Source organism: Silene latifolia, unplaced genomic scaffold, assembly GCF_048544455.1.
Source record: "Silene latifolia isolate original U9 population unplaced genomic scaffold, ASM4854445v1 scaffold_124, whole genome shotgun sequence".
NCBI classification, from domain to species: Eukaryota; Viridiplantae; Streptophyta; class Magnoliopsida; order Caryophyllales; family Caryophyllaceae; genus Silene; species Silene latifolia.
The window spans coordinates 701,054-726,879 of NW_027413129.1; the positions used below are offsets into that span (position 1 = coordinate 701,054).

At 39.3% G+C, this 25,826-nt stretch overlaps 1 protein-coding gene across 1 annotated transcript; it reads left to right on the forward strand.

Annotated features, from left to right (window-relative positions):
• The first annotated feature begins 240 nt into the window (after positions 1 to 240).
• Positions 241 to 4,600, forward strand: LOC141637630 (F-box/LRR-repeat protein At3g59190-like). Its single transcript, XM_074447103.1, has 4 exons — positions 241 to 400; positions 2,999 to 3,879; positions 4,069 to 4,218; positions 4,310 to 4,600. Exons 1-4 carry the CDS (start codon positions 241 to 243, stop codon positions 4,598 to 4,600), a joined length of 1,482 nt encoding a protein of 493 aa, XP_074303204.1.
• The last annotated feature ends 21,226 nt before the right edge of the window (positions 4,601 to 25,826 follow it).

A 25,826-nucleotide genomic window follows, 5' to 3' on the forward strand; every position in this document is an offset into this window, starting at 1 on the left:
GACAACAAAAGAGTCCGAGTTAAAAACAATGGAAACATTATTATCGGTGCAAAATTTAGAGACGGAAATGATATTTTTGTGCATTAAAGGTACATGAAAAACATTTTGTAATTTAAACTTAGAGGATAAAAGAGCAGAACCGGTATTTTGAATTGGAAGCCCAGACCCGTCACCAATAACAATTTCATCAGTACCGTCATAAGGGAAGTGGGGTGCGAGGTTCTCGAGATCAGTGGTGACATGGTGAGACGCACCACTGTCGAGAAGCCAAGGGGAGGGAATCGATTGGTTGAGAGCAATGGGGTTGACTTGAGGGGCGGAAGTGGTGGTAGGATTGCGAGTGTAGCGAGGAACTTGGATATTAGGGTACAACGATTTGAAGATTTGACAATAATAGAGGGTATGTCCTTGGTGCGAGCACCATTGACATTTCCCCTTAAAGGGTGTGTTGGGGGCTTGGGTAGAGTTGGAGTTTGAGACCTGGTTGGGACGGGAGGGGGTGGAATTGTGACGGGCGAAAGTAGGGTGGGCCACGGCTGGGAAGGAGACGGCAGGGGTGGGAGTGGTTTAGGCGATGGTTAACTCCCTGTTGAGCAGTTTTTCGAGAAGAGCAGGGAAGGAGATGGGTTGATCACGAGCATTAACCGCATCGATGACGGATTGATAGGAATCATCGAGGCCATCAATGACATGATCAGTGACGTCTTCGTCAGAGATGATGGTGTCGAGAAGGGCTAACTCGTCAACAGTGGTTTTGATTTTTGTCATGTAATCAGAAATAGAGGATGAACCTTTGGTAATGTGTTTGAGTTTGTGGCGTAGTTGTTTGATGTGACCACGAGACGGGAGGGCATAGGAGGACTCGAGAGCCACCCATGCCTCACGCGTTGTGGTGGTGCGATTAAGGAGAGGGCTTAAGGCTGAGGTTAGGGTGCTAGCTAAGGCACCGACTAACAATTTGTCTTGCCGAAACCAAGTATTATAGGCCGGATTGGGGGATACAGTTTTGTCAGCGTTTGTAATAGTTTGCGAGGGAGGTGCAGTTCCGTCAATATAGGCTAAGAGACCATAGCCATGGAAGAGGGATTCAAGTTGTAGTCGCCATTGGCGATAGTTGGATCCGTCAAATTTGGCAACGGAATGCACGTTGAGAAGCACGAGTGGCTTCAAGGGTTCGTCCGAGTTTGGGATAGTTGCGGACGATATTGTTGAATGTTTTTAGGCAATCGGGGAAGGAAGGAACCTTTCTCTTAAGGTTTTGGTTGAGATGGTTCATCTATCACGCACTTAGTCTCATTACAATGGAGGGGAGTTAATCAAATGGGTTTGGTGCGGTGGTTTCTCACCTCATCCCTTAATCATGAGGTCAGGGTTCGATCCTTGTTCATGAGAATAGAGCAAACTCTTTGGCCAGTTGTTTGCTTCTTCATGAGAGCACCTCCGACGAGGGATTATACACTATTGTCGACGGTGCACATCCCGGTTTACACCAAAAAAACAATAAAGGGGAGTCGGATTCAAACTTGGGACCAATTATCTACAATATGTCTGTCTTAATCACTTGATGAAGACGTCTTAGAATTTGTTGTCTTAAGTCTTAAGCCCAACATTTTTTGTCCTTAAACTTATCTTGTCGTTAGAAACAAATATTACTTACTGACCACTAATTTGTTAATTTTCCGCACCCTTCTTATTAAATTCCGAAAATCAACACGTTGTTTATATCGAATGAGGCGCAAGGCCAGCATAATATAGGGGAGGGGTCGAGGGGATTCGAACTAGTGACTTATTATCACGATACATTAGAGACTTAATCATCCGGCTAAGACCTTCTCGGTTAAAATCGACACTAGAAGGTCGCATATGAGGCTTCTATCATAGAGACAAATAAATTAACCATTACTAGAGTTAAATTAACCATTACTAGAGTTAACATTTAACATCATTAGCTCACCTCGTGTGATAGGTCTAACCTTCCCCTCGATGGAACCTATCTACTAGGAACTTACCACCTCTATATTATCCATTACTAGAGTTATCGATTTTGCTATCCAAAATTCTTAAATATAGAACCTTAATATAAATATAAAACTACTGTAAAATTCGATACCTAGAAATTTTAGGTCTAAGTCCATTAAATTGTTTTCAGTAACTCAAAACCGACGAAATTTCTTAAAATCTTCAATGTTTTAAAATGATTAAACAATATTAATTTTTTGGTAGGTCATAATTTCTTTTTGCCTCCTTTACTTCTGATAGCAGCTAGACATGGCCAATAAAACGTAGTCGCCAGACCCGCTTGTGCCATCGAGTTAACTTTTGAACGATTACGACCCGTTAAGCCAACCACTAGCCTAAACACAGCCCTATAATAGGAAGAGTTTCAAGTTTGTTCCCGAGAATTCAGTCTTTAATTTAGCCCCTAAATTAAGATCGCATTAGTCCAAACTCCAAACGAGGTGACAAAAAGGTAAACTAATTTTTTTCGATTTAATCAATACTTCTAAAATAATTCGATTTCACTGGAATTGGTTTCAATCTGTACTTTAATACGGTAATGTTTCTCTTAAGACTTTTTTCACCGTAGTTACTCGTAGTTCAATAACTAGTCATCAATAGGGTACTACGTGATTGCCAATAACCGTTATTGATTGTTGTCGAGGAAGAAGCTAGAAAAAGTATTTTATTGCTTAGGTACTTTGCTTGGAGAAATATACTAGAATTTAAAATTAGGACGGGCCAACGGGGATATACGAGAGTGTAAACTAGAAAAAGTAAAAATCGAAACTTTTGATGTAGAATTTCAATAATTCAATGTTGTTTGGAGAAATATTAAGCGTGATACAATTACTTGTGTAAGACGTCTTGTACAAGAACTTGTTTACCGTAATTAAAATTATTCAATGTTCTCCTCCTTTTTTTTCCTTCTTAGTAAAGAATTTTATTGCTTAGGTACTTTGCTGATGGTAGTCCTTAAGTTTGCCTCCAATAATTTCAGGTAGAGATCCTGTAAAGGCTATGACGTCATCTATGAAATTAGGTAATTTGCCTGATGAGTTGCTCGTTCTCATACTTTCGTTTCTACCAACATGGTATGCTGTGAGAACAAGTATTCTATCGAGAAGATGGCAGTACCTCTTTACATTGACTGATTGTCTCTCTTTTGATGATGCACCATGGTATGCTGGTAAAAGAAGTTTTGAGAAATTTGTTAATAAAGTCTTGGAATTGCACCAAATGTCGCCTATTATGAAATTTAGTTTAGTCTGTCAAGGCAGCTATAATGAATCACATTTGAATGCGTGGGTTAAACATGCGATACAAAAGGGTGTTGAGGAGTTTCATTATCAAGTTAATAAATACGAGTTGCCAGATGTCTTTGCAATGTGCAAAACATTGGTAAAACTGAAAGTGATAGGTTGTCCGTGCCGTGTTCCCAAGTTTTCTCTATCATCAGGGTTGCCGAACCTCAAGATTATTCACCTAAAACATGTTAGATTTGATGATAATCATGAAACAAAAAGATTGTTATCTAAGTGTGAATTTCTCGAAGAATTAACTCTCTATAATTGTGGATTGTATGCTAGGGGTCATGTAACTATTTCCATAGGACAACTCAAAGTGCTAAGAATAAAATACTCTAATGTTAAGAATGGGATCTTAGAGATTGAAGCGCCTAATTTGGCGTATTTAACATATTATAGAGTCGTTGGTGTGAAAATTGTTCCGTTGTGGAAAAAATCATGCTCCCTTGTCGAGGCAAAGCTACGGTTTAGCTACCCTTCAGATACCTACCGTTCATTGGAGGATGACCGTGATCTTTTAAGAGATGCTGCCTATAAAAGCAAGGAACTACATCTTCTATCTGAGTCAGTAGAGGTATATGTATAATTTGTGTTTCTCACTTTTTTATCATCTTATAACGACATTACCATAGGTCCTCGAACTCCCAATTGCTCCCGTCACAGCAGACTTAATTGGAAGTAATTGAGAGTTTTTTGGGCGAGTATTTGACTTCATTGAAAATGAAAATCTAACATATTTTTCATATTTTCTTTCATGGTGCAGTGTCTTTTTATGATGGGCGATAAGAGGCAAGTGCCGTTTTTTCCTAGCCTGTCGAGATTACACCTTCCCTTCTTGTCTTATGATTCATTGAAATCTATGACAAGTGTGCTTGACAAATCTCCTCGACTTGAAGTTGTTGTCTTTGAACCGGTTAGCATCAACTAGATATACCCCTTTTAACATTTAACTAATTGATTAGTGATTTTTTTTTCTCACTTGTTCGTTTACATATTCTTTTCAGAGCTATTGTTACTGCAGTAATAATTTTCCAGTAATGTCACGTCCAAGTGAATCTCTAAAACCGTTTTCATGCCATGTCAAAGTGATCGAAGTGCATGATTTTTGTGGTTATGATGAGGGTATGTTACTACTTCTTGGACATTTTCTTAGAAATGCGAGAGTCCTGAAGAAGTTGATCGTACGTAGAGGTTGTTACTGTGATGATATAGAGGAAGAATTGCCAATAAGCAAGGATTTGTTGATGCTTCCAAGGGCTTCAAGTGACTGTTGTATTAAACTGACTCATTATTAAGATCATGTAATTTACAATTATTACTGTGCTATCTCGAAAACTGGCAGGAGCCTTTCAAAACATTTCTCGAAATTCCTTGAGATATTTAAAATATGTTGATTTTGAATTTCATGGATGGATTAGTACTAAACTTCATATACACTCCGTAATTTAAGACTTGTTTAGGACCACATATCGATATCTAAAAATTAATACATTCACGTTCGGATCTAAAACAGTTTGGTTCAATCTGATCTTTGACAGCAATAATGTTCCTGGTCTTAGAACTAGCAACCATAAAATATTCCACCCTTTTTAGTTTTCACATAGAGTGAAAGTGCATCAATATGGAGTATTAGGGTCACTCGTAATTACCATAAAACCATAAAACCATAATCTTAACATATGAAGTATAATACTTCGTAGATTAATAGTACATGCTAGAAAGTGCAAGTCCAAAGTCAAATGAAAGATCAATGTAAAACGGAGGGAGTAATTCTCGGTACGCATAGAGTCCAATAAAAGATCAATGTGGAAAAGTGGTAGTAATTTTTAAGGTCTCTACGGATTCAGTGGCGAGTCTTGTGTTGGAAATATAGTATCACTATAGGGGCGAAGATATAATTAGAGAATATTTGTTGTTGTGTCGTGGTATGGAGGCCACTGAATGAGAAACGAAATCGCCCCGACTACGGTACAAATCGATATAGGCGTCGTTCCCCAAGGTCACACAACACTCCTAAAAGTTGTGTACTCAACCATTAGGAGTTGGAACTCATATGGTATGCTCAAAATTATCATAGAGAAGTAGTAGAGATATATGGAAGATGTGTGTCTCAAATGACTACATACTTCTCATATTTATAGTGATTAATTAGCACTATAAAGAGGCATAACCACTACCATAAACATGGAGTTAATGGGGCTATAAACATGCATTTAGTGGTGAGAGTGGAGAGATTCTCTTACGAGGTAATGTAAAGCTTCTCTACAATGCAATGTATCTAGACAACATTACTAGCCTTTTGCATTACTTCCAACAATCCACCACTAATGCAAATGATAGACAAAATTCTGAGCATATTAATAAGGATTGATATTTAAGCATTAATATCTTTCGATTTGAATTAACACATAGTGAAATGGAACAATTCTTTCATCACCTAGAGAGTGAACGAATCTTGAACTCCTAGACTCCGGGGTAAATTCCAAACACATATCTCATCTTAAGTTCCAGACGAGTTCCGCGATACAATTCAATAAATTTATGGCCAAATGAACCTTGGGATTCTCACGAGTGCTCTAGAGAGATAGCCTAGTCTCTCATAGAAGGAGGACAATCCTTCAGACTCACGTAGGTGATTCCAACAAGTCTATCTCCATATAAACCACTCACGCATGAGCTATAGAATCATTAAGAGCTCTAAGGCTCAACCTCTCAACATAGCGGTGAATCCATCAGGTCCTTCTCAATAAGACCACCCAAATAAAGGGATATAGATTCATTAAAAGCTCTAAGGCTCAACCTTTCAACATTGCGGTGAATCCATCAAGTCCTTCTCAATAGGACCACCCAAATAAAGGGATATAGATTCATTAAGAGAAATATCTCAACCTCCATCATTACGGTGATCTCATCAAGTCCGTCTCACAAGGACCACCCAATTTTGGGCTATAAGACCATTAAGAGCTATATGCTCAACCTTCCAAAATAGTGTACATGTCATAGGAATGGGAAGTGTACACAAGTATGAGTTATCTATGGCTTCGTTAGACCACCCTTGCATAGCAAGTTCCGGTATCCACCACAAATTCCTCAACTAATAGGCTTTTGCCCCATTCCCCTCGACAATTCTAGGACTTCTTTCTTTCTTAGTCCATTAGCTTAAATATGTTCCACTCAAATTTCACAAAGATAATAATTTGTGAGCATATTATTCTCAATCAACTTTCTCAAATCAAATCTGCATAAAATGTGTAAATCTGCAAGTCATTATACACATTATTTTAGCATTATTAAGTTGATATTATCATTATGCTAAAGATAAACATTAGGCAAAACTCCATGCCCCCACAATTAAGTAGTAGCTAATAATAGCTTCACAATCACCCTGCATCTTACCCTGCAAGATTAAGAGCAATATAATATGCTTACATAATAGACAAGGTTATAATAGTATTCTCAATAGACTTAAAACAAGATCACCATTAAAGGTGGAAATGTATAGTGTTGGGTTCCTTAGGTTGATGATAACATGCCCATTTGATTTGTGTCATCTTAGTTTACCTTTTCAGGATATATGATCATATCAAGCATGGATTAAGAAGTGTTGAAGTTGTTAATCATCCCATTGTATTAAGTCGTTGTGTCATCTAATGTACAAGCAAGAAAGTAGAGTATATTAGAGTAATAGAAATAGTCCAGACGACTGTTGCTTTCATGAGTAAACAGCTGCTTGGATTATTGCCACAACTCGTAAAACTTGAAGTTCTTTTTTATCTTTCAAAAGCCTTTCACGTGACTCTTATTTTTCAAAGATAAAAATCAGATTTTTATTAAGGAGATGGTCTTCAATAAAGAGTGGTTTGAATTATTATTTTCAAAATGTTTCCTCTTTATGCAAATTCAACCCTTTGGTTCTTTAAGAAAACAAAGAATGCTTTTTGCCATTTTAGTGTCAACTTGTCATCATGTGACTTGTCTTTTCCCTCTTTGTTTTCTGAATTTGCATGAGCTTTTAAGGATATCTTTCAAACCATCTTTCTCTATTCTTGCCTTTGCAAAAGAGCCCTTTTTGGTGCAAGTTTTGGGTGGTTGCAAATACCCTTCACATGTGAGGTCTTTGACCCTTCAAAACCCTAGCAACCTCCTCACCCATTTCCTCTATAAAAGGCGAGTCCCTCCTTCATAAATCCTCAAGACTTTTCTGAATTAATTCTTCCATCTTTGCAAATTATTTTTAAAGCTTAAAAATCGTGTTTATTTGCAAATCCTTTAAAAGTCTTCAAGTTGTTACAGTCGTGGCTACTGTTACTTTTCTATACTAAACTCTCTTGCTTATGAATTGTTGATCTTGTAAAAGTTGTCCATCTCTATTCTTTGTTAAGAATGTGTTAGTGGAAACTTGATCCTATAACATTCTAAGTGTGTTAGTAGAGTTTAGGACGGAGTAGTCTTTAACTCTTGACAACCGGAGTAGGTTGTGAGTTGGCAACCGGAGTAGGTTGCGAGTTAGCTTGTCATAAGAACGGAGTAGTTCTTGTACTAGCTTTACAACCGGAGTAGGTTGGTGTCTTTTATTGTAAGGGTCTTTTAGTTGTCGGAGTAGATCACTAAAAGAAAGCAATAAAAAGGTAGATTGGACGTAGGCACTTGAGTATTTGCCGAACCAATTCAAAAATCTCGTGTTCATTGTTTTTACTTTATTTCCGCTGCAATTTACTTTGTTTGTTTGTTTTGCTTTGCTTAACCTTAGAAGTGATTCATCATCTTTGTCGCATTTGGTCTACAGTCATATTCCACAAACTCAGACAAATAGATACAGTCAGAACGATTGTTGCTTTCATACTTCAGCAAACATTCATCGTGATACTTGTTCAATCTTTCAATATTATTCAAAGTATCTTCTCATCTCTTTTGTCCTCGTAACTCACTTTAATTCAATAAAGTTGGAGTTATAAAATTTTTAAATAGTACCTAATTCACCCCTTCCCCCTCTTAGGTACTTGAATCCATAAACTCAACAATTGGTATCAGAGCCTCGTGCTCTTGATCGAGGCTAATCGCCTTAGAGTTTGATTCGTGGGTAATGGATTCCGAGAAACACTCCAAGATCCCGGTCTTTACCGGTTCGAATTTTGGATGGTGGAAACTCAAAATGGAACATTACATCAAAAGTATCGATTATCAATGTTGGAACATCATCCAAAATGGACCTCTTGCCATTGAGGAAACCGATATTCTAAACGGTTTCACCAAGACAAAAGAGGAAAGAAATTACAATGAGAACGACTTCAAGCTTGCCGAAAAGAATTCCAAAGCAATGTCGATTCTTCAACGTTGTGTTGGTGAGGGGGAAGTTAGTCGAATCTCCGGATGTCCTACGGCAAAATCTATTTGGGATTCCCTTGTACTTGCCTATGAAAGGACGTCCCAAGTAAGAAAACACCGTATTGACCTTCTCATGCAACAATATGAGATGTTTAGAATGTCAAAGGACGAGTCTTTAAATAGTTTCTCTTCTCGTTTTTCTTGTATTATTAATGAGCTTAAAAGTCTAGGAAGGAATTTCGAGTCCGAGGACATCATTCGAAAAATCCTTCGTAGTCTAACTCCTAAATGGCAACCTAAAGTCACCGCCATAGAGGAAACTAAAGACTTGTCAACCCTATCTCTTCATGAACTAATGGGATCACTAATGGCTCACGAGTTTAACCTCGATAAGCATTCTAGTGAGTCATCAAAGGGAAAGAGTCTCACCCTCACATCTTCTCCAAGTGATGAAGAAGATGAGGAGGAAGACGAGTTTGCTATGTGCACAAGGAACCTAGCCGGGTTGGTCAATGGACAAGGTAACAAAAGGTTCACTAATAATTACTCGAAAAAACGCTTTCCTAAGAAACGACCTAACTCCACCGTGGGATGCTTTAAATGTGGTGATAAAACTCACCAAATTAAAGAATGTCCCAAGTGGGAAGAAATCAAATCTAAGGAAAGAAGAGAAAGTTAAAAGGACTATAAACATAGAGTCATGAGTGCTATTTGGGGAATGTCCGACTCCGAGGAAGATGAGGAACTCATCGAGGAGGAACTTGAGGCTAAAATGTGTCTTGCAAATCATGGTAAAGAAAAAGTCTCAAAAACCTCAAAACTTGAATACTTAAGATGCCTCATGGCTAACCCCGACGATTCCGACTCCGATTCCGACAACGAGGTAAATCATCTAAAGGCCAAGGCTAGAACTTACTCCAAAGAGAAAGTATGTAAGCTTCTTGACCAACTTTTTGATAAGTGTCGGTTTCAAAATGATAAACTCGAGGTAATGCAAAATGAGATTGAGGAAATTGCTCAAGAAAATTTTAATCTGAAAAATGAACTAAAAGCAACAGACTGCGTCACCGTCACTTCTGAGGCATATAATGAAGTTAAAAGAGTCAACAAGTTAAACAAACATTTGACTAAAGAACTAGAGCGTCTTAGGTTGACACCCACGGACGTCTCTGACCTTGAAAATGTCAACACTACCTTGGTGATGCAAGTTTCCTCACTAACCAAGGAACGTGATGATCTTTTAAAGGACAAAGATACTCTTGAGAATGAGATATATGACCTTGTAGTTGAAGTTGTAGACTTAAGAGAAACAGTGTCTAAGACTGTTGCTTCTGACCATGATTTAGACAAGTCTAAAAGAAAGAGTGAATGGTTGGAAAATGAAAACGAGTGTCTTAAGAGTGAGGTTGTTTGTCTCAAGAATGAAATAGAAGATCTCCATGATAGGCTTACCTTCTTTCAAAAGGGTATGCCCGAATGTAGCACTTCTAGGTCTTCTCCTCACCATAGATCCGATGAAATCATTGATCTAAACAAAAGACTTGACGAGATGACATCTAAATATGAAGAGTCCAAAGAAAGAATCATATATCTCGTGTCTAAACTCAACAACCACACCCATGACTTCATTGTTGAGAAAAGATTGTCCATAGAAAGTGTTAACAATGATGAACTTAAAAGAGAAAAGGAAAAGAATTTGCATCTTCTCTTACGTGTCAATGACTTGACCAGTGAACTTGTTAATGCTAAGAACATCATTGAAAAATGGGAAGGAAGTCAAACCGTGTTAAACTTCCTCACGAATCAAACCGAGAAATGTGATAAAGTTCTTTGGTTTGGTCTTCAAATGGAACGATCGGACCGATTTGTTGCATCCGAAAGCCTAAAAACGATTTTAGAGGTAGGAAGTATGTAGGTCTTCCCGAATACATCATTTGCAATTATTGTGGTGACAATGGTCATGTTTTTAATGGATGTACAAAACGATTTGATGACATTGACAAGAATACCAAAACTTTAAAGCAAATGAGCATTAAGAAAGACACCACAAGTTATGTTGATCACAAAAAGGGACCCAAATTCATTTGGGTTCCTAAACTCAAAAACTAATCTTGTGTAGGGCTTGGTGAGAGGCGGCCACAATTGGTACTTGGATAGTGGATGCTCTCGTCACATGACGGGTGATAGAAGCCAATTCCTCTCACTTAAAGCATACGATGGTGGCACGGTAAGGTTTGGTGACAACAAGAAAGGTGAAGTAATTGGTATTGGAAAGGTTGGTAAGTCATCCTTACTTTGTGTCGACAATGTGCGGCTTGTCAAAGGTTTGAAACATAATCTCCTTAGCATCTCTCAACTTTGTGATAAGGGTAATTTTGTTGAATTTCGTGCCAACATGTGTCGAATTTTTGATGCCACTACTAATGAACTAATACTCGAAGGAAGACGTGTCAAAGATGTGTACTTAACTAATTTGAACTCTCTATCCGGTCACACCATGTCTTTCATGAGTGCAATGAATAATGATCCTTGGTTATGGCATAAAAGGTTTGGTCATGTTAGTACAAAAACTCTTAATACCCTTAAAAGGCTTGACTTAGTTGAAGGCATTCCTAATATAAAGTTTGATTTTGATAAAGTATGTGATGAATGTGCTAGAGGTAAACATGTTAAAAGTTCCTTTAAATCCAAAAGAATTATGAGTACATCTCAACCTTTACAACTTTTACATATCGACTTGTGTGGACAAATGAGAACTAGAAGTAGAGGTGGTAGTCGTTATGTGTGTGTCATTGTTGATGATTACTCTAGGTTCGTTTGGGCACTCTTCCTAAGCTCTAAGGATGAGACATTTGATGAGTTTCTAATTTGGTTAAGAAAAATTCAAAATAAACTTGGTTTAAAACTTGTTTCAATGAGAACCGATCACGGAACCGAATTCGAAAACTCATCATTTGGTGCTTATTGTGATGACAATGTTGTAGACCATAACTTCTCGGCTCCTAGAACCCCACAACAAAATGGTGTGGTTGAAAGGATGAATAGAACCCTTGAAGGAATGGCTAGAACAATGTTATTATCTAGTAAGTTGCCTAAGAACTTTTGGGCCGAAGCGGTAAATACCGCTTGCTACATTCATAATCATGTCATGATAAGGAGTATATTGAATAAAACTCCCTATGAATCGCTACGTGGAAGAAAACCCAACATTTCATATTTTAGATGTTTTGGAAGCAAATGTTTTGTTCATAACAATGGTAAAAACAATTTGGGTAAGTTTGATCCACGTAGTGATGAAGGAGTATTTATTGGGTACTCCGATCATAGCAAGGCCTATAAAGTTTACAATAAATGAACCTTGTTAATTGAAGAAAGCATCCATGTCATTTTTGATGAATCTAGTGTGCTTGGACAGGTACAACACATGGATGATGATGATGAGGATGAGGATGATGAGTTTGAGATTGGTCTTGTTCGAAAAGACTTCGTATTCACGGATGAAGAAGCTCCAAGGACTGAATTGCAACAGACACAGAGACTGTCACCTTCAAAGGAGATCAGCAACTCAGGGGGAACACGTAGCACCTCTGCTACTGATTCTTCTCTAGAAGCAACAGACCCAACGACTGTTGCATCCACCTCCAGAACTGAATTAACCCAAAACAGTGAGGATGAAGAACCTTCCAGGCCAATAGAAACAGATCATCGTGGATCGATCTTTGTTGAGGGGGAACAAGAAACCATTGTTCCAAAGAAGTGGAAACATCAAAGCTCTCATCCACTCACTAATCTCACAAGTGATCTCAACTCGGGAATTCGAACAAGATCATCCGTCAACAATCTCGCTCATCTCAATGAGTATTGTGCCCATAATGCCTTCCTTTCTCAAATTGAACCTTCAAATGTAATAGTCACCTTGACTGATGCAGATTGGTTGCTTGCTATGCAAGAAGAGCTCAATCAATTCAAAAGAAACGAGGTATGGCACTTAGTCCCTAGACCGCCTAATCGTACCGTCATTGGTACTAGGTGGGTCTTTCGCAATAAGCTTGATGACTCGGGAGAAATCGTAAGGAACAAGGCTAGACTAGTGGTGCAAGGTTATAACCAACAAGAGGGTATTGATTACGATGAAACCTATGCACCGGTAGCTAGACTTGAGGCCATACGATTGCTTATAGCTTTTGCGGCTCACAAAGGCATCAAACTCTTCCAAATGGATGTCAAAACCGCTTTCTTAAATGGATATTTGGAAGAAGATGTCTTTGTAGAGCAACCACCGGGTTTTGAGAACAATGACTTGCCTAACCATGTTTTCAAATTAGACAAAGCTCTTTATGGTTTAAAACAAGCACCAAGATGTTGGTATGATAGATTGTCTAAATTTCTTATTGAAAATGGTTTTAAAAGAGGCTCCGTTGACAAAACATTGTTCTTGAAGCAACAGTCCAGTGAACTGTTGGTTGTACAAGTATATGTTGATGACATTATATTTGGTGCAGCAAATGAACTCCTTTACTTATATTATTCGGAACTAATGAAATCGGAGTTTGAAATGAGCATGATGGGTGAGCTAGGATTCTTCCTTGGGCTCCAAATTAAGCAATCAAAGGATGGAATCATGATCCATCAACAAAAGTATATTAAGGAAATGCTTAAGAAATTTGGGATGACTAATGGTAAGCCTCATGATACACCTATGGTAGCCGGGTCCAAATTGGACAAAGATGAACTCGGTAAGAATGTTAGTGATAAGGTGTATAGAGGTATGATTGGCTCACTTCTTTACTTAACCGCAAGTCGTCCCGACATTCTCTTTAGTGTTTGTTTATGTGCTAGGTTCCAAGCAAATCCGAAAGAATCACATTTCAAAGCCGTTAAACGAATTATTCGGTATTTGATTGGAACACAAAATCTTTACTTATGGTACCCTTTACATTGTCCTTTTGATCTTATAGGCTTTTCGGATGCGGACTATGCGGGGTGCACGGTGGATAGAAAGAGTACCTCCGGAATTGCAACGTTCTTGGGTCCTTGCTTGACTTCTTGGTCCTCAAAGAAATAAAACACGGTAGCTCTTTCTACGGCCGAAAGTGAGTACGTTAGTGCGGCACATTGTTGTTCTCAACTCCTTTGGGTAAAACAACAACTCTTGGATTTTGGTATTATTTTTGACTCCATTCCCTTAATGTGTGATAATACGAGTGCAATAAATATTTCCAAAAATCCTATTCAACACTCTAAAACCAAACATATTGATTTTCGTCACCACTTTATTCGTGATCATGTGGAAAAAGGACATATTAAACTTATCTTTTGCAAAACCGAAAATCAAATTGCCGATATTTGCACTAAGCCACTTGCAAGAGAACATTTTGAGAAATTTAGACTAGAAATCGGATTAATTAATAGCTTGTGATTGTTAGTGTGAGTTCTACAAATTTCCTTAATTGATTAAGTTAAAATTGGATATATGTTATTAAGTGTTCTAAGTGCATTGACATCATGTTTAGACCAAAATTGACACCGTATTTGTGAGTCGGTAATCACTCAACCTCATATCTAAATTTACGTTTATTATATGCTACCTTGCGTTTTTATTTCGAGTGATTAAATATGTTTAGTTGGGCCAACCACCTCACTTACCACATTTAATGGGCCATTAACTACCTCAACCCAAAACCTATGCCTACCCGTCCAAACATCCTAATCCACTAAACCTTTCATCTCCAAATCCACAAAACTCCCTAATCTCACCTACCTATTAACCCACCATGGTCAAGACATCTTTCAATACCCACATACCCATCAAACCAACAAACTTGACCTCACCACCTGTCACGTCACACCCACCGACATCAACAACTCCAACAATGACTTCAACCAAAATCTCCTACGCATTCCCTCCTCAAACCTCAAACACGACTCCTTCAACAAACCCAGATCCACCAAACCCACAACCATCACCGAACCCCACTGACCCACCATCATCCGACGACATCCCCATCTCCACTATGGTAGGACGGCGCACACGAGGAGGTCGGAAGAAAAGCTCTACTGTTCCGAGCTCTTCCTCTGAACCGGTTACGGTGGTTGTTGAAGATGTTGAAGAAGAAACCGAGTTCGATCTAAATGAAAATCCAACCAAGTCCGCCGAGTCTGACCCGACTCCGGCGAAGAAGAACAATAAAAGGAAAGAAAAAGCCACTTCATCCCAGTTACCCCCAATTTCAGAAAATGTCGAACAGAGTAACATCGAAAACCCCATTGTTGATACTCCAATTGAAACTCCCAGTGAACCTCCCCACAAAAAATCGAAACCATTGAAGAAGAAGCTTGTATACCTTTCTCCCTCTAATCCGGTCTCCCTAACCTCGAAATGGGACTTGGCCATTGTTTGGGATCACCTTGAGAGTATAGACCTCCCTACCTCCATTTACAAAAAACTGTGAGAGGTTGATGAACATCAAAGCAATCCACTCTCCTCGGGTTTACAACCAAACCTGGTTTGAGCCGCCTGCGTTTCATTCAGTCCGAGACATGGTCTTAGCTCAAGGTTGGGAAAAGTTATTGGAAATGCGTGAACCGGTCTTTGTGAGCGAGGTGATTCAGTTCTTTGCAACTGTTCGTGTTGATAAGTCGGGTGAATCTCTTACGGCTAAGGTGAATGGTAAGCCTCTTAAACTGTCTCAATCTGATTTCGCTACCGCCCTTGATATTCCAGTCGGAGGTTATGACAAACTTTCCTCCGAAACATGGGTCGCTTTACCTTATGCCTCACCACTTAATGTCGCCCAAGTCTTGTGTCCCAAAACTGTCTCTCCTGGTCCAGTGAGCAACACCCAAATACCCCCTCCTCTTCGAATCATTTTTAACATGCTTTGTCGCTCAATTTATCCCTCGGGTGATAGGGGAAAACTCACCATAGCCCAACAATACTTAATCTATCATATTGCCACTCACAAAAAGGTGAACTTAGTTGGGTTAATGTTCAAGCGTTTTCATCTTATTTCGACCAAACTTCGTCGACCCTCTTCTAGCATGATTCACTTACCCTATGGAATGTGGTTGTCGGTTGTGCTCAAGGCACAAGGGGTTTTAGTGAATACTAGCTTGGGTTCTTTGGATATGTGTGATGTTATGAGTGATGGTCAAATGGGGAAGATGCTTATCAAAATTGAAAATGATGAATTAATTTCGGTGAAAATTAAGAAGGACCCGGAGGTTGGGTCGTCTAGTCAAGTGAATTCGGGTAGTATGCGGGAAGTGCTTAATGCCGTGGCTGAGTTGAGTGCGTGGCTTAAGGAAGATGCTCGTCAAAAGGACTTGGCAATCTCGGCCCTTGCTTCTACAGTGGACCTCATCCGTGGAGAGGTGGATATCATTTCCACCCTTGTGTCAACAAAAGAAGTTGGTGATGATGCTCATGTGGATGATGATCCTTTGGGTAGTGGCTCGGATGGTGAACAAGCCTCCTCCCCTTAGCCTATCCCTTTTACTCTCGGCCTACTTAACTTTTACCCGTGCCTTTTCATTTTGTCCCACCTTTGTTGTGCCCCTCTAAGACAATATTTTCTTTGCTTGTGATCTTGACATTTGGTGGTGTATTTTAAACTTTCTTTAGCCATGTTGGACTTTGATTAACTTATGTTTAATCCTTGTTTATGTTAACCTTGTTACCTTGTCACGATTACATGTGTCTTTTTGTGTTTTCTTGTGAAATATCTGCACTCTAATGCTTTTGACATCCCTATCCGTTTGATGATGTCAAGAGGGGGAAAAGGTAAACTCATGCTCTTAATCTCTTTGCATATTGATTAACTAATGCCTTGTCTAACCTTCTTAGTTTTGAATCTTGTTTTGGGGCAATGTAAAATTGTCATGGTAGTTTGATTCTAGCTTTTGCCTTAGGTAAGGTAATATTGTCCCTTCTCTCATTTGATCTTGCTTGCTTAAAATCTTGAATCAAGGTGTTTACATTGCTTATACATTCGTTTGGGGCTTGTCATCATCAAAGGGGGAATTTGTTGGGTTCCTTAGGTTGATGATAACATACCCATTTGATTTGTGTCATCTTAGTTTACCTTTTCAGGATATATGATCATATCAAGCATGGATTAAGAAGTGTTGAAGTTGTTAATCATCCCATTGTATTAAGTCGTTGTGTCATCTAATAGAAATGAAATAAAAGGGTTTAAATACTTTTCAAACGTCATTAGCCGAATATTATCACCGAAACACGGATTTAACCGTCATGGTATGAGGAACCAAGGGTGAAAAATGTCTTATGGTTAAAACAAATAAAATAAAATAAAAGGGGTTTGAAAATATTTGAAATGGTAAAAACCGATTACAAATATGAAAATGAATTAAAGAGGAAAGACGAGAACAAACACGGTTGAATTCTGACCTGGACACCCCATTTAGGCGCGGGCAAGCCGGCGAACCAAGGGGCTTCTGTCTCAGGCCAAAAATCAGTTTTGGCTCGTTTATCCCATGTTTTGGTTCATGTTATGCACATTTTAGCATGTTATAGTCATGAAACAAATGAAAACATGATAAAAGAGGGATTTTTACACCCTCATACTTACATGTATGGTTATGGCGAGTGACCGACGTAAGTGTAACAACTCGTTTGGTCGGAAAAAACTCGGTCTAAAACCGTTTTGGTAAGTAAAAAAGAGTGTTTTAAGATTAGTGATGGCGTAGTGGTCTAAGTGGTCGGTCAAGCGATTTAATGCACGATGACGGTGCCAAACAATGTGTAAGGCTTGTATTTACGATGGGTAGGTCGTAAATACGCGTCGGATTGTGACTTAAGAAGTCGAGTCGAGAATATTAAGGGAGAAAAGAGGGGGCGGATGCTCGCGTAAGTTCTCAAATGGAGGCATTTGAGGGGTATTTATAGGAAAATGAGTGGTTGTGTGAGTTTTGAGCGACGTGGCCACCCTGGGCGCTCAAAGAGGCGCGAGCCACGTCGCGGTTCTTCGAGGTGTCTTGTCGCTTTCACACAAAAACAATCATGATTTGTTCTATCCTAGGATTTGTAGTCATATGTTTGGTACTTGACCATTCATAAATCCGGGAAATCTTAGCATAGAAGGTTTTGAATGTTTGTTTTTTGTGGTTGACTCGGCTTGACTCGTTCTTGGAGTCGGGATTTGAATTTTTGAGTCGGTTTTTGGTCCGGTGTCGGTTTGGACTCTAGTTAGTGTCATTGCGACCCCGTTGTCGTGCATTAAACACTCCAGGTATTTTTGAAATGTTTTGAAATGTTTTATTTTCGAAATCGTTTTAAGTTTTCCGAAGTAAAGCTGTACACAAACTGTCGATCAAACACCACGATTCCAAAGCATGTTATAGTCCGATAATCATCGGGTGTTTGTTGGAGTCTCAGCAGATACTGGGTATCTACACTCCCCAGCGGAGTCGCCAAACTGTGGACACGGGGGACCCACGGGGGCGCTTGGGAAAACAAGCGTTTGTATTTGTGGAGTCGCCACCAATTTATTGTGGAAAATTGGAAACCGTTCGAATACTCTGTGTCATGTCATGACACAAAATAATGACATAGACACCAAGAATTCGTTACCCTTAGCATTCTGTGTCTAGAATGACTCTCGTGGATGCCAATGAACACAGATGTTCACAGAGATCTGGAGTAAGGGGTGAGGGTACGTATTAGGAAGCTCTTTTGATCGAACACCTAATCCCGCCCGCCTCGATAGCGGCCTCTACTAATGATTAGGGAAATCATCTATACTTGATATGTTATCGATTATATGCATGCAATGCAACATCCATAGAATTAATCCTAGCATGTGAGAATTAACTAAGTCGGTGAACATATAATTTAGCATACATTAGGTCGAAGTAAGGATTTAAGGTTGATTACATGTGAGAGCAAGCAAACGATAATAAAGAGTACAATAAACAAAATAAACAATAATTACATTGGTTTAATGATTTACATCGAAAATACATTTAGAAAGGATAATTTTAGAAAAGAAAAAGGAAAATAATTAAGGTTAGAAAACGGACAGATTAGTGGTGATATTACGATTAATAGTCGATTAATACGTAAAATTAATAAACTAGGTCAAAGCATGAAACGGAAGTTCAGGGACAGAAGTCACCCCGGAACAGGCGCAACAGTTCTGCGTCCCTTGGAAGAGGCGCAGTGGTAACTGCGTCTGTTCCTGAGGTGAGTTCTGGCTGTGAAGCCAGAACTGCATATTGTTAATGTTCGTTGGTGAATTTAATGATTGATTATTACTGTTCGACTCAAGTAGAAGTGATTTAACGGATTATTTACATGTGAATTGGTCATAAAAACGATAAAGACACAAACTTAAATTAATTAGAACGAATTAAAGTGAATTATAGACTAATTACAAGTTAGGTTTATTAATACAAATTAATTAGGTTTGCCATGTTGAACTATTGATGAAGATGGTGATAAACAGATGAAAGATATACAAAAGGCGAATTCGAGAGACTTGATATGAACAAATCAAATCTCTAAAACCCGGATTTGATTTTAATGACGAAAACCCGCAAATATTGATTACTTGGGATTTAAGTCGGATTTTTAAAGGTGATAATGAATTATGTCTTATAATTATGCGGGTGGAAACATGAAGAAATAAGACAAAACGAAATAAATAGATGAATCAACAAAGAACAAAGGAAGAAGAAGAAAGGCAGAAACTGCGACAGCTCCAGGAAGAGGCGCAACAGATGCTGCGACTCTTCGAAGAGGTGCAACAGTTGCTGCGTTTCTTCTCGACGTCTGTCTTCTGTTAATCCGTGAAAATAGGTTTGATAAAAGGTTTTATAAATCGGTTTTAAACACGCTTTCGACGTAAATCTTACATTAATTTATACAATAAAAAAAGGTATAATAACAAAACATGGGATTTACACCCTCAGACTTACATGTTTGATGAAACGAGATTAACTAAGTTAACGATTAGTGATTGCTCGACTCGAACGTATGATGAAAGTGCCCTCGTAAGAGGAATTAAATTAAATTGATTTTATTAATTGAGTGGAGTTGGTCAAATTGGTCGGTCATGCAAAACGAGACTGGTACTCAGAAGGATCTGAGCTTACGTGGTCGAAAGTTCAAGCACGTAGACGTCAATAAGCAAAGAGCGCGGTCTTAGAATGCAAAGGGAGAAGAGAAGGGCGGACACTCGCGTGAGAAATATGTGGAACGAAGGTCCCTATTTATACTAATCACACGGAGGAATTAGGGTTACGGTAAAACTTTGGAAACAAATCTCGAAAAGATCTGAAAATATGCAGAAAAGGGCTGGGGAAGAGGCGCAGCAACCACTGCGACCCTTGGAGAGGCGCAGCAGGTGCTGCGTCCTTTCCCAGATGTTTCCTCCTGCGAAAGAAAGATTTTCCGCGTTTCTGTTATGGAATTGCGGTAGATCTCAACTTTCTTATTATTTAAAATATGATTTCGGGATATATTTTGCCAAAAGATGAAATGATTAAATTATGGAATAGAAATATCCAGAATATTGCTGAACATTCCGACTCGGCATTTAAACGGTTTATTAGAAAATGAAGACGGTTTTTGACCCGGACTCCAAATAAACTCTAATTACTGTCAAAACGACCGTAATGGCACGTAGATAATGACCAAGGGATAAACACAAGTATTTGAGCTATCACTTGACGATAAACTTACGAACAATCATAAACCGTTCCGTGTACCAAACATGCGGCCCAATCATCATCGGGTGGTTTGCGGGAGGTGCAGAAATGAGGTATCTACACAACATTGAGGAGCTTGACGGAGACCGTAAAGAGACTTTCTTAGGAGACAAACTTTGTCGTCCGTAGATAGATGAAAACCGGGTGGAGGTTTCATGTATACCTTCTCATTAAGATCCCCGTGGAGAAAGGCATTATGAACGTCCATTTGATGAAGATCCCATTGTTTAGCAGCTGCTATAGCGAGTAAATTTTGTACCGTCACAAGTTTTATTGTTGGAGCAAAAGTTTACTCCTTCAACTTGTCTATTTCCCATGACCACGAGATAGGCCTTATATCGTTCGATGGAACCATCAGCGTTGTATTTGACTTTATAGACCCATTTAGACCCGATAGCTTTCTTATTTGGAGGGAGATCTTCTAGAGTCCATGTTTGATTTTTTTCGAGAGCGTCAAGTTCGAGCTTCATAGCGTCGCGCCATTCGCGTACCTACACGGCTTCTTTATAGAGACTAGGCTTGTGGTGTTTAGCCACGGCTGATAAAAAAACTTTATGGTTAGGAAAAAATTTTGCATAATTAAGATAGTGAGAATGGGAAAAGCGGTACCCGAAGACGATGGTGAGGCAACGAGTGAGTGCAACAATGGACGAGGTTTGGAAAGGACAAAATCTTTTAAGTTGGAATTGGGGATTTTGGTACGTTTGCCTCGACCCAATTGTAGTGGATTCAGAGGGAGGAGATGGCGAGGCAGGCTAGTCGGGATTTGGGACAGGGCTGGTGGGCCTGTTTAGTGAGGGAGTTGTGGTGGGTGACGGATGTGTAGGTGGTGAAGCCGTGTCATTGGTGGGGGCTATCGATGGGGTTGTCGGATTGGGGATATGGATAGTGGGATCAACGGGCATGGAGTCAGTAAGGAACGATGAAGGACCATTGTCTAAATCGTGAATGTTGAGGGTTTTATAAGGGAAATGCGTTTTAACAAAGATAACATCACGCGAATCAAAATAAGACCCGGTGTCCAAATCATATAGATGCCATCCTTTTTTTTCCAAAAGGGCAACCGATAAAAATACATTTACGGCGTCGACATGCAAATTTATCGTGAGAACGATTTAAATTTCGAGCGTAAGCAAGACAGCCAAAATGCGGATGTTTTGAAAAGGTGGAGGTTTATTAAAAAGCATTTCATAAGGTGTTTTTCCATGTAGAAGAGGTGTCGGAGTGCGGTTTATTAAGTAAACGACACTTAAAACACACTCGCCCAAAAATATAAGGGTAGGCTAGCTTGAAAAAGAAGAGCACGAGCGACGTTTAAAATGTGACAATGTTTTCGTTCCACTCGACCTTTTTGTTGAGGAGTGTCGATATTGGAAGTTTGAAATAAGATACCGTTTTCTTGAAAAAAGGGAATGAGGGGTCGAAATTCTGTGCCATTATCGGTCCTAAAAATTTTGATTTTCTTGTCAAATTGTCGTTCTATCATGGCAAAAAAAATTCAAAAGAGTTTGTTTGGTGTCACTTTTATGTCGTAAAAGATAGACCCATGTAGAACGAGAAAAATCATCAACAATAGTAAGAAAATGTTTGGAACCACATGAAGCATTTTTCGAATATGGACCCCAATGATCATAATGTATAAGATCAAAAATGGAACTAGCATGACTAGAACTAGAATGAAATTGTTCTTGAGTTTGTTTCGCGCGTAAACAAATGTCACAATTTTTACTATGAAAATTATCCGAAGTTCAAGTGCCTTTATTAAAAAAAGTTAAAAAATGGGAAATATTGGAAGAGGGGTGCCCCAACCTTCGGTGCCAAAGTTCGAGAGAATCAACAGTCCCATCTAGACAAGCGTGTACTTTATCGTTCCGGACACCTTTTAGGTAGTAGAGTCCCTCGTGTTGCTCACTCTCCCCAATCACCGTCTTAGAGGTACGGTCCTGAATGAGACAAAGATTATACGAAAATTGAATTGTTAGAGTCGTATCTTTTAAAAGACATGAAACACAGAGCAAATTACATTGTAAATTTGCCGCATAAAGAACATTGCGTAAGACAAGGCGTGACGAAAGATGTATATTGCCACTTTAGGTAGCAATCGTAAGATATCCGTTTGGTAAGCCAACGGATAAAGGTGAAATATTTTTAAGATTCTAAAAATAAGAGAGACATCCCGACATGTGATGAGATGCTCCCGTGTTAACAATCCAAGTAAAAGAAGAGATATTACCATTGAGACGATCATGAGAGCGCTCGGTTTTTCGATTGTGCCATAGATGTCCATGTTCTTCCAGTTCTAATGCATTTAGAGAATTAAGATCAAGCTTGTCAAATTGAGCGAGAGAACCATGGGATGATGAGGCAGCTTCACCGGTCATGGATGACTTACCCGATGCCATATGCGCTTTAGGAAAGGAACCAGAGGACGACACAGGGAAAGAGACATAGGACGATGCAGTGGGGTTATATGTTTTGGGTCGGTCATTGGAAGGTGTGCTACGAGGGTCCGGGACAGACACAACATTGGTCAAGTCGGTGGCGTTTGGAGCAAGATGGATACGGGGGCGGGGACGGTCACCCCACCATTCGGGATAATTTCCCGTAACTTGATAACAAAATTGTAAACTATGACCTGACTTTTTACAAGCGATACAATAATATTTTGACGGTTCAGACGGATTACGGCGACTATCAAGCCCCCCACCACCAGGATGTCGTGAACCGTGATGATCACGAGCAGCGAATGCCATTGGGGTAGGTGTAGTTTCAGTTTTATTAAGAGATAAAAGTCGGACTCCCTCATCCTGCAAAAGGCGGATGTAAAAAAGGTCTAAAGCAGGTAGAGGAGTAATACCAATTTGATATTCAACCTCCAAGCATACCTTTTTCTTTTCCCTTCGCGCCGTGATAATGGTGAGCCAGTCACAATTACACGGACTACAAGAACACGACGGAAGGGCATCGAGTGTAACACCCCCATCTACCACCATAATGGATCATAAGGGCGTTACCATCTCGTTTACCCAAGGTCAATAATAATCAAATGTCGATAAAAGACAAGTGATTTAACCAAACAACTAAACAAAAACCATAACACAAGGAAACTATCTCAAGCCATAATCGTGAAGTACGCGTCCCTCCAAAATACAAAATCCATACATCAACATCGCTCACCATAATGGATCAATTACAACACAAAAAGACAACACAACAAAACACACGCACACATCACAAAATCCTCCAACAACCACATCATCTAACAACCACACATCTCCGACTGCCCGAAGGACCAATCCTGCCAGTGGGGGACCGCAGCCGTTCCAACCTAAGCCCCGCTCATCAATCCGACCGATAAACCCATGTTCCTTAATGTGCACATCCCTTATGTGGCGGGTTCCACAAAAGGCGAATCAAGGGCGTGAAGCCACTCCCGCAAGTGACTCCACTTAGCCGAGGACGCATCTCGAGAACTACAGAGAAACAATCACAACCAGTTGTACAATCAACAATCACCAACTCTTATTTCCAATACAACATACCACAATCAAACATCATCAATGACCACAAACCAACTATACAACAACAATAAACATTCTAGACAACCAACAGTACTGAGTAGGCGAACCTACCTTTAGTAAACCGCAGCGATTCCGCGCACGACCGTAAGACAACAAGCGACCACCATAACCACCTATAATAACCAGCATAACCATCTATTACTACTACCATAACCATAACTGAAATCAATGTTGACGATGATGATGATGACAACATACCTATACAAAGCAACCCGGCGTCAAGACCGCTACTCGATTCAAGCATCTCATCCCTATGATATTGTAGATACCTCATTTCTGCACCTCCCGCAAGCCACCCGGTGATGATTGGGCCGCATGTTTGGTACACGGAACGATTTATAACAGTTCATAAGCTTATCGTCAAGTGATAGCTCAAATACTTGTGTCTACCCCTTGGTCGTCATCTACGCACCATTACGGTCGTTTTGACAGTATTTAGAGTTCATTTGGAGTCCGGGTCAAAAACCGCTTTATTTTCTAATAAACCGTTTAAAATGCCGAGTCAGAATGTTCTAGAATATTCCGGATATTTCTATTCCATAAATCAATTTTATATTCTTTTGGTATAAAATTTCCCGAAAATCTTATTTTAAGGAATAAGGAAGTTCAGATCTACCGCAATTCCATAAAAGAAACGCGGAAATCTTTCTTCCGCAGGAGGAAACCTATGGGGAAAGGACGTAGCACCTGCCGCGCCTCTTCCAAGAGTCGCAGTGGCTGCTGCGCCTCTTCCCCAACTCTTTTCTGCGTATTTTCATATCTATTCGAGATTTGTTTCCAAAGTTTCAGTCATTCCATAATTCCTCCGTATGATTAGTATAAATAGGGACCTTCGTTCCTCATATTTCTCACGCGAGTGTCCGCCCTTCTCTTCTCCCTTTGCATTCTAAGACCGTGCTCTAAGCTTATTGACGTCTACGTGCTTGGTTAATCGACCACGTAAGCTCGGATACTTGTGAGTACCAGTCACGTTGCATAATCGACCAATTTGACCAACTACACTCAATTAATCAATCAATTTAATCTAAATCCTCTCACGAGGGCACTTTCATCATACATTCGAGACGAGCAATCACTAAACTATAACTTAGTTAATCTCGTTTCGTCAAACATGTAAGTTTGAGGGTGTAAATCCCATCTTTTATTATTGTATTTTATTATTGTACCAATTAATGAAAGGTTAACGTCAAAAATATGCTTAAGAACGATTTCTAAAACCCTTTTTTTAAACTATTTTTACGGATTAACAGTAGGCAGACGTCGAGAAGAAACGCAGCAACTGCTGCGTCTCTTCGAAGAGTCGCAGCATCTGCTGCGCCTCTTCCAGAGGCTGCCGCAGTTCCTGCTTTTCTTTTTCTTCCTCCGTCCTCTGTTAATTCGTCTTCTTTTGTTTCTTTTTCTTATTTTCTTATTCGTTCGCATAATAATAATTATAACATGTAGTTTTTAATAATTTATCGCTTTAAATCTGACTTAAATCCCTTATAACCAATATTTGCGGGTTTTTGTCATTAAATCAAACCCGGATTTTGGAGATTCGATTTGTTCATATTAAGTCTCTAGAATTTGATCTTTGTACATGTTTCATCGTTTATTTTCAGTTTATCAAGCCTTTCAATTAATAAATAACCTTAGTTTATTTGTAATTAATTCTTGATTAGTCTTAATTCGTTCTCATTAGTCCTAATTCGTTTAATCCGCTTTTATGACCAATTTACATGTTAATAATATGTTAAATCACTTTCATCCGAGTCAAATATCAATAATCGATCATTAAATGCACCAACGAACATTAACAACACGCGGTTCTGACTTCACAGCCAGAACTCGCCTCAGGAACAGACGCAGTGACCACTGCGCCTCTTCCAAGAGACGCAACATTGCT

Coding starts and splice junctions, on each gene's coding strand:
- LOC141637630 (XM_074447103.1), top strand. CDS start 241: ATGGTGAGACGCACCACTGTCGAGAAGCCAAGGGGAGGGAATCGATTG. Junction 401..2,998: donor AGATTTGACAATAATAGAGG/GTATGTCCTTGG, acceptor CAATAATTTCAG/GTAGAGATCCTGTAAAGGCT. Junction 3,880..4,068: donor TTCTATCTGAGTCAGTAGAG/GTATATGTATAA, acceptor TTCATGGTGCAG/TGTCTTTTTATGATGGGCGA.